The sequence below is a fragment of the Apostichopus japonicus genome, chromosome 17 (assembly GCF_037975245.1).
Source record: "Apostichopus japonicus isolate 1M-3 chromosome 17, ASM3797524v1, whole genome shotgun sequence".
Taxonomy (NCBI): Eukaryota; Metazoa; Echinodermata; class Holothuroidea; order Aspidochirotida; family Stichopodidae; genus Apostichopus; species Apostichopus japonicus.
In genome coordinates this window covers 24,405,578-24,415,583 of record NC_092577.1, presented here as the reverse complement: position 1 = coordinate 24,415,583, position 10,006 = coordinate 24,405,578, and the positions used below count along the sequence as shown (strand labels likewise).

At 36.2% G+C, this 10,006-nt stretch overlaps 1 protein-coding gene across 3 annotated transcripts; it reads left to right on the top strand.

The window, feature by feature from the left end:
- The first annotated feature begins 4,202 nt into the window (after positions 1-4,202).
- LOC139984969 (uncharacterized) lies at positions 4,203-8,651 on the top strand. 3 transcript variants are annotated; one of them, XM_071999135.1, is made up of 5 exons: positions 4,203-4,358; positions 4,498-4,661; positions 5,319-5,375; positions 6,154-6,276; positions 7,141-8,651. In XM_071999135.1, exons 2-5 carry the CDS (start codon positions 4,500-4,502, stop codon positions 7,291-7,293), a joined length of 495 nt encoding a protein of 164 aa, XP_071855236.1. In that variant the 5' UTR covers positions 4,203-4,358; positions 4,498-4,499; the 3' UTR covers positions 7,294-8,651. The 3 variants fall into 3 exon arrangements, with proteins under 3 accessions (XP_071855236.1, XP_071855234.1, XP_071855235.1); XM_071999133.1 differs by having other exon boundaries at positions 5,319-5,387; XM_071999134.1 differs by having other exon boundaries at positions 4,240-4,332; positions 5,319-5,387.
- The last annotated feature ends 1,355 nt before the right edge of the window (positions 8,652-10,006 follow it).

Here is a 10,006-nt window from a genome sequence, read left to right as displayed (position 1 = left end):
TATTTAGAAAGTTCTTAAATATCATTGATAAAATCAAGTTTTCTTATGCACATTGCCTATGGAATTATTTTGCAATGTACAATTATTGATATACCTTCTTTATTATGCAATTCTTCAGGCTTGTTTGGTTAATAACGTCATCATATCGGATGACTAGTGAAGTTTACCTGGCTGTGATACACTGGTAGTCGTCAGCAATAACAGGACAGTGTTGCCAGATGCAAATCTGTGCTAGATGCAAATTTGGTACAGACTTGGTTTTCTTAAGAAAAAGTCACTGCGATAAATGTTTGCAATGGAATGCCTTAAAAGTATAATCAGATGAAAGATAAAAAAATAGGCCAACATTTTAATATCGAAGACGCTGATTTGATTAAGACAGTATTTCATTAAGAAATGGAACCAATGACAATATAAGGTCAATTTTTCCTATTCACCCTGTACAAAATATGATGTTTGCGACCCCTTGTGGGGGCTGTGTGTAATTTTCGAAGTTAGCCCTTACAGGGTAGATGCCAGTTGTTACATAGTCTTCAAAAAAGTGAGCGAGGCAGAAACCCCAAAATTTTCGCCAAAGGTGTTTTAAACATTGTGACCTGTAATACTTTCGACATCAGCTTATATATAGTCTGTGTTTAGCAGACTGATTGCACGCAACTTGATAGGATCAGTTTGATCACCTTTCCATGGGAGAAGTGTAACGGTGATAGAACTTTGAGATATGGACTGTTTTGAAAATGTCGTTAAAGACATCGAGGAGTCTTCGCCCAAAATATCTACAAAAATAATGTTTTTCAAGGCTTTCGATGTCCTCATTATATAGTGTGTTGTTTAAACGATTTATGAAAACATCTTGAAAAATCTTATCAAACCTACCGTGATCGGAATAGAGATCAATAAAGAAGTTGTTGAAAACTTTGAGAGTTCCGTTATTGTTTCAGGTGATATTTACCGTCCGGTTTGCGGACTTGGTGAACCACTTTCTGTTCGGCTTGACGTTTGTCTTTTCTAGAGAAGAATGCGGAGGGTTTTCCCCTTCTTCAAGATATTTGATTCTGGAACGAATATAAGCACCAGTATTAATAGTATTGTCATCTCCTGTAAATCGTTTGGAGATCTGTGAAGCGTTTTCTTTTCTGACGAACAATGCGAGTGCCATGCTGAACCGCAAGCATTTTAATTCTAGTTTTAACATTCTACCACCAATCAGATAATGCATCAGAGTAGACCAAGGCTTATAATAAACACGTTATTACTTGCACAATGCCTTATCATTGTTAAATTTACCCAAATGGGTGATATTTCAGACCAATTTATAAAAAGATGATGTATTGTTCAACCGAACGTCTGCAAAATATACATAATCAATTTCAGCATGTTTATTACTCTCAGTGCGTAAAAGGTCAGATGCCTTTCTACAAGTTAAAGAGGTTATGAAATGGAATGTGTTTCCTTTATCATCGTATTCTGTACACTCGTACCTTCCAATGATACTCAATTTGTGTCAAACGAAGCTTGCATCCTCGAGGAATAAACGATCACAAATTCGAGGCTAATAAAAACTTTCTAAAAATTTTGGTATTTACGGTAATGCGGCGTGACGTGAGTCGAGGAACTCAGCTCACTTCCGAGACGCTATGGTTACATTCTTAAACGTCTGAGAACACACAACATATTACACTGTTGCAGTGCTCCGTAGTATTGAGATTTGGTGTTTGGAGTTTTGTTTTTATGTAAATTTATCTCGTAACTGTTAAATATGCCGAGCCGATATGTGGTATCAGGTTGCTCCACCACAAGTAAAGACGGATTTCTACTGCAAGCTTTCCCAAAAGATGACAGAAATCGAAGAATTTGAACACGACTCGCTGAAAACACTACACATACACACCGTTACGAGTGCCTGTAGGCCTTTACTGTTGCCAAATTACTTGTTATGACCATAGCCTAGGCCTCCTTGATACCGCAAATGACGATTTTCTTTGGGTTACCTAATATTTTGCACAACTTAAAGCCAGTTGGTCTAAGAACAATCAATACAAGATCTGCAAGTTTTCTTTTGTGGTAAAACTGGCGTTGTGTTGTGATTTTACGTAACAGTTGGACAGTGATACAATTACACGGGATAGCCTGTTATACAACGTCTATTAGTTAGGTCTAGACCCCATGTTACCACTACTAGTACTATAGGGTTGCACTTTACAGAGTGTCACATTTTACTTAACTTCGTAGTGAAGCTTCTACATTTTTTTGTGTTACAGTGGTAAGACAAAAAAATGTAGAAGCTTCACTACGAAGTTAAGTAACAGGATCATCGACATTCGAGATAATTTAAATGATATGACGGTCTTAATAACGGTGGTTTTGTTTATGCTCAACCGACCAGTTTCGGTTCAGGGTCGTCCAACCGTTGAGGACTTCGATCGGAAGCAACGCGTCTCGGCCATCGGGATCGTTTGACAATTCTTCTGCAAGGGGCTCAATTGATAGGGAAAAAACACCGATATTCTGTTCATCACCCTCGAAAACTATTTCCTCCTCTTCTTCCTTAAGAAATAATTTTCGTCAAAGCTAACGAATGTCCTGAGAGGTGAAGTCCTATTTCCTCGGAATCGGAAAGATTCGGGAGAAGACATTTTCAATTGATGAGAAGAGTGTTGTGGTTACATGTAGTAAACTGGTAAACGCCGTATCGGTAAACAGCGGGGAGTCGGCTTGGCCTGAAATGGTTCCTTTGATGACGTCAGATGAACTGCGGTGGGAAGCTTTGCTTTTTACGAGTGGCAGCTCGAGAGGTCTCTAGGGAATACTTTGACAGCGAATTTCTGGCGTTTGAAGCCGTATTTACGGAATGTTGTGCATGGGTGGTGTTGTAGTAAAGTAGATAAACCATTCCAAGACATAAAAATGTTTCATTTCATAACCTCTTTTATACAGCACAATCAATAGTTTCACAACCACATCTAAAATCAATGCAGTATTCGAAATCGGATTGCGTAGATACCATCCTGTCAGATGAATAGATCTCTGTCAACCAGTTCTCGGGTAATACATTCATGATCATAGTACTAATCGTTTGTACTTTATTGAAGGAAAAGGGATTATCGGGATTAGTAAGTGTAATTCATTCATGAACGGCTTCTGATGACAGCAGTGTTGGGATGACCTCATGCAAGGTCACATATCATAATATTTTTCCATGCAAGTAGAATTTCTCTGGCTAAGGGTCGCATAGTATGTAAAGACTGAAAATATAACATTATAATGTCTTTCTGGTTGATTTTTTTTTAAAGTCATATAGCTGTAGCCCCTCTTTATTTGTAGGCAACACTAATGACTTAAGACTGTTTAAAGGTGTTTAACCATCCCATATAAAATCATTTACTGCTTGACGAATTGAGTCTCATACCAAACTTGGCACAGTAAAATTACTCGTTAAATACACTAACCTAGATATCATTAAAGAATTACCAACTAATACTTTGCCCATACCTTTCCATCATAAATTCCCATCTTTGTAGAAAAGATATACATTTTTCTATGTTATTTCCGATTTTTGGACTTCAATTTAAATAGAAACACCTACAACATCAATAAAATTGTTACAGGAAAGTTCATTTATTAGGTTCATATTTTATCACGTAGACTATACCGGATCTCGAAGAATGGCGCAGTCTGCTAATACAAACATAGCTATTCGACTTTGATCTTCTGTTCGAAGGTGATCTCTGAAAAAAAACAGTTCGTCCTGCGTAACTATCGCTGCATTGCATCCCCAGTGGCCATGAGACCTCGTGAAGAAGGTTTCATGTCTTTGTCCCCAATAAAATTGAAAGAGAATATACAACCTCCCACGAAGCATAAGAGAAGCATATTTCTTATTTTGTTTTCCTTCTTTATTTCTTAGGCTTCCACATCGTGTAATAAATAATTTCATGTTAGACTTTTCGTCTTCAGATCGCGAAATATCATTTACAGATTAGTCACTGAACTTTAAAGACTTTCGAAAACACGCTAGTTACTCCCCAGTATGCGCTGAAATGAGTTGACACATGATCTGAGCGAGCAATTTCTCAAAAGTCGACTATCAGTGTATGAAACTTTGAAGGGGTGGTTTTGTTAATTTGCTTTTCAGTCTTTTTTTTTAGATGGTTGAACATAAGCACCGGTTGCGATTTACGCAGACTCATATAAATATTGACTTTGGTGTAATGAGAAGCGTTCGTAATGCAGATGCGTCATACAAAATTAGTATTATTCAGTGTAGTGTATCCATACTTTGCGGTGCATTCGCGACATAGAAGTCTTTTCAGCTTCTCTTTTGACATACAGGTAGAAATTCCCGTGGATTTTTAAAGGTAACGTCAATACAGATAGATCTATGTATCATATGCGTAGTTAATTACGTGTAATTGCCATATGATACGGTTCTCAAATAAAGTACAGTATTGATATACCCTTAATTCAATTCTTTCTGTCTGTTATTAACATCTCTAGTCATGGCGCCATTTGCCGCACCAGCTCTGAAGAACAAGGGTATCTTGTACACCTCAATCTTCCAGATAATTCTGGGTTCCGTAGCGATTACTTTTGGAAGTTTCTCCTTAGAGCGAGTTTGCGAATTGGGCTACATAGCACAGGGGATTTGGGCAGGATCTGTTGTAAGTATTTATATATGTATGTATGTATGTATGTATGTATGTATATATATATCTGTTGAAAGTATGTATGTATATATATAATTGAAATCGAAAGAGACTTTGAAAGGACTTAATGTTAATGAAATGGAGGTAAACGACAAGGCAAATGAATATCTATAATTGAAATCGTGATGTCCCGATGTTCTAAACCGGTAAGGAAGGTCGTAATTCCACGGTAGGCGTTTGTCACCTGTATCGAACAATACTAGGTCTGTTTTGGAGAAATATTTTGCCTTACTCTAGAGATCAAACATGATGCTAACCAACTCGAAATCATTTGTGATCCATAAAGCCGAATCTCGAAAGAGATACTTTGAACGGACTTTATGTTAATGAAACGGAGGTAATAGAAGAAGGCAAATAAATATTTCTATAATTGAAATCGTAATGAGTTGGAAAATCAAGGATAGTGATATATGTATATATACATACATACGTACGTACGTACGTACGTACATACATATATTGTATATTATATATTATTGACATATATATACATACATATACATATACACATATATATACATGACATATACATGACCAAATTCTTTTAGTGCCAAGAACTGTAATGACATTACAAGAAATGAATCATAAATATACATTTTCTTCGCCTTGCAGATCGTTTTAGCGGGGATATTTGGTATAATTGCGTACTGCAAGGAATCTAAAGGATGGGTAAGCCATGAGGTACATCGGTGTTATTCTCAGAATGGAATCCATATATACATAAACATACATACATGTATATATACGATATATGCGATTGTACTCGTCTCCTAGCATTACTAAATCAGATTGACTATTCACGTCTCAAATTCTCGACACCACTGAGTTCCTCTACGGTTAAGTGCACATTTCAGATGTCAACAGTCAATCTGATTTAATAATGCTAGGAGACGAGTACAATTGTCGTTGCTTTGGGTTGTACATTATAAAATTATTGTGAAAAGTACTGATCCCTTAGAATGGTATCAAAAAAGACTTCTTTATTATAATGATTGTTACAATAACTACATATTTAAGAATAAACTGCACAATTATGTCGTAGAATTATATTTACGATTTGGTCCAATACTGAAACGGATTGCAGGTTTTATCCAGCTATCTTAAATAAATTACGTAAAGATCCGTTTTGTTTTTTTAAGTAGGAGGAGGAGAAGAGATTCAGACTGTTTGAAAGAAATATAAATAGGACGATATTTTATTGCTATAAATGATTACTAGTTGCTTTATTTCATTTCTGAATTTGCTGTATTTTTTGGGGAAAGCCATGTAAAATACACCGTAGTCATGTAATCACAATCTTTGTTTTCCAGTTTCATTCATATTTGCCACACCTGTCACTAATCCCTTACTGTCATTGATTTAATCTATTGTAGAGGTATTGAACAATTTAAAATTTTATTGCTTTTTGCATACCATAAAACCACTATATAACAACTTGTTTATGCAGATTGAGACCTATATGTGGACGTCAGCTGTATCGATCCTGGTAGCAGCTGCTCTGGTTACCTTGGAAACCGTCGCTTACACTTTCACATACATTGACTGCACAGTTCCTATCAGAGAATGTGATGTGAGTATGACAATATTTTTAATAGATTCTCCATAGGCCTTTATCAGATTTATTTGTGGTCTTTATTTGTGGAGTAATTTGTGGTCTTTCATGCTGCCGGGGAGGATAACACTTACACCAAGCACCATTCAAAAGCACCATACAAAAAGTAACACCTCCCCACGACGGTATTCGAAACAATAGTCACATCTTCGTTAGACGCACCCTGTTAGACATATTCCTGCGAACGGGAATAAGGTGAGAGGTTATAACAGGATAATGCTCATTCAAATACACAGTTACCTGTGTGAGTGTATATCACACTGTGTGAGTATGTACCAAACTCACGTAACCCAGCCCAATGGCGTCTTAACATATAGGTATACATGAAAGTGAGTGGCAAAGGCGGTCGAAATCATGTACACGTCAACGGTGAGTGGATACATAGTGTGAAGTCACCATCTACATTTATCAATTACAGTTACGAGAGAGCAACACGTGAGTTTCATGTTACAACCGAATTTGATATGCTGACCTCACGGTAAAACCTGTGCTCTACCCAGCCCCCAGCCCTTAATAATCAAATAACCATGTATGTGCCTTGACTATGGAAATCATAACCATAGACCTTATAGTTGCAAGATGAGTGCATTAAAGGAATATGCCCACTCTGGAGGATGATTAAATATAGTTATATGATTCCTTGAACGATATCTCCAATGCTGTCACTTCCTGACATTTAAAGAGCAGACTAACCTGTTGCATGAAGTGTAGGCTCATTATATACCAGCGGGTGTCATAGCCCTTCAACCACCCATGAATGGCATGGTTGAATGAACATGTTTAATCTACATGAATTAAAACATGCCTTTACTTTCCCTACAGGAGACCTGCTTAAATTACCATCGTTATCTTATGGCTACTGGGGAGTTTTTGCAAGCCGCTTGTATTGGCGCCGTGGTTGTAGGCGCTAGAACTTTGCGAAAAGATAAATGTGACATTGGCGTCCCATATAAACGGCTTACAACGGACGTTTAGTACTGAAGTTCTCTGTCCTGTTCTCTGTCCTACTGAAGTTCTCTGTCCTGTTCTCTGAAGTTCTCTGTCCTAAACTAAAGTTCTCTGTCCAATGCATTAAAAACCCTTTTCTTAAGTTGTAATAAACTGCATGAGCAATTGAACGAAATATTTTCTTCATTTCCGGATTCATACCTTACTATCCAAATTCCGTTCCAATGTTTTATTACCTGATTTGATATTCTTGACAGTGATTCATAGAAATATTTTCGTTGCAAGTTTCCGTTCCTTTTTTTTGGGGACATATTATGCATTTTCATTATAGAAACCTTTTGGAAAAAAGGGCCTTAAACATAATATGACAAATACTTGATTACATAGGGCAATGAACGATTTATTATATTTTACTACATTTTATGTTACGTAAGAATCGTCAAACGATCGCAAATACTGTTCATTTCAGTGCCAACATTTTTCATGACAATTCACTTTTGGCGAATACATCGCTCTGGATTCGAGGGTTGATCAAACTCGGACACTTCCTTGTATTTGTTTTACTTTTTGGGCTACATTTGACTACAATATATTTTCTCTTACAACAAAAGCATTTATGCCCAAAACAAATCTAGTTAGCCAATTTTGAAATGTTAGCGTTTCGAGCGAACAGGAAAACAGCAGATTATTATTGGTTCGTAGCCAATGGAATGAAGCTTTCTTTACTTATGCTTTTGTCACCAATTCAGTGAAGCTTTCATTATAGTGCGTTTGTCACCAAATGAAAAAAAGGTTTCATTATTATGGGTTTTTCACCAATTGAATGGGACTTTGATTATTATGGGTTTGTCGCCAATTGAGTGAAGCTTTGTTTATTATGGGGTTTGTTACCAATTGAATGAAGCTTTTTTATAATGGTTTTGTCATGAACTGAGTGATGCTTTGATTAGTTTGGGTTTGTCGCCAATTGAGTGAAGCTTTCTTTTTTATGGGGTATGACGCCAATTGAGTGAAGCTTTCATTATTATGGATTTGTCGCCATTTGAGTGAAGCTTCGCAAATATTCTCAGTTATTGATCTCCTATTAGTATCACTGTTGATTGGGAACAAAAATACAAGCAGAGTGCGGAGGCGTTTCGTGATCTTTCATACCTAATTTCGGTTTAATTACCACTATCAATATATGTTGCACGAGTTTTGTAAGTTGGATGAGGAAGAAACATTTACAAAAAATTGTTTCTTAAACTCTGTCATGTGCCTCCATGGAATAGACTTTGATGATTTTATTGTAATATTTGATCATTGAAATATAAATACATCCCATAATGGTTATGTTATCGCCTCAAGGTAACTGAATGAAACAATAAACGTTACTATGCTCTCGATTTTTAATCTTTGTCCGATTTATCTAATGTCCGATTTATCGATCGTTACAAGGTTTCTTGACAGGGTACAATTAATAAATAAATATAAGTAAAGAACATCTTGAGTTGTATTTTATTTACTTAATAAAATTTTATTAGGCGTCAAAACAAAAGGCAGATTCAAATTTGAGACCGTAAAGGATTTGAACCTCTGCTTTGCATAAGGCAGGTTCAAACCGAAGAGATTGTTTGAATCTTACATTCTTCAAAACAGACATTAAGAAAATAGGTCATTTTGGACATTTTTTTGGAGGACATTTTTTTTCATAGGTGGCAATAAAATGTCCGTTCAAGCTTCTAGAAATATAACCTTTCCGAACAACGCTTAAACTGTTATTAACTCGTATGATATATCGCAGTCGTAAACAAGTTATAAGTTAACTTTGGAGTCGTGGGAATTAAGTTCTTGTGTATTTTAATGCAAATTCGTGAGAGAGGCAGTGAATATCTATCTCTTTAAACGTTCTGTGTATAGAATGATAACATTCTGTGGTGAAATGTGGTGAGTTTCATGGATGAGTTAACTTTTATTAAATTATTTAGACAAATGCTATATCCGTGCCAACATCATTCGAAAGAGGAAATTGGAGACCCTGGTGGCGAGAGTGAAAGCATAAATGTTGTTAACTGGAAATGAAAATGCCTGGTCAGAGGGCAACCCCCACCCCTGCTGACGCCAATGCCCTTTTCCACTCTTAGCTATTGTCTTTGGATGTTGCCCCCTTTTTTCCATCTGTTTAAAATTGTTTTACTATTCATTTGGGGATTGTCTGTAAATTATTCCATTTGAATGAGTTCCACCTACAGTGAAGCGCGGTCGGGATTTAGACCATACACAATTAGGTAACATTCCAAGAAACATTGAACAATGCCTAACTACGTATCATCGAACTGTTCACTTGGGGTACAATATTACATTGTTAATTCAAATGTTTTGTTTTGGATTTGCTTTGCTATTTTTGTGTCGGCTTTTTGTTTTGTTTTTTTCCATACAATTATATTTATTGCACCCTAATATAAACACTGAATATTAACACACCATTATAAACATTGATGTAAACGCTCATATGAACACTGATATTAACATTGATGTAAACACTGACACAAACAGTGATAAACACTGATATAAACGATGATATAAACGATGATATGGACACTCATTTAAATTTTTAAAGTCAAAAGTACAGCACATTATCTTCCAGTTAATCAGGGATGGATCCAGGATTTTAAATTCACAAAAAGGAAATAACAAGTTTGCCTGTAGATGTAATTATATACCCAAATCATAGCCTACCTACAGTTTAGAACGCACCATT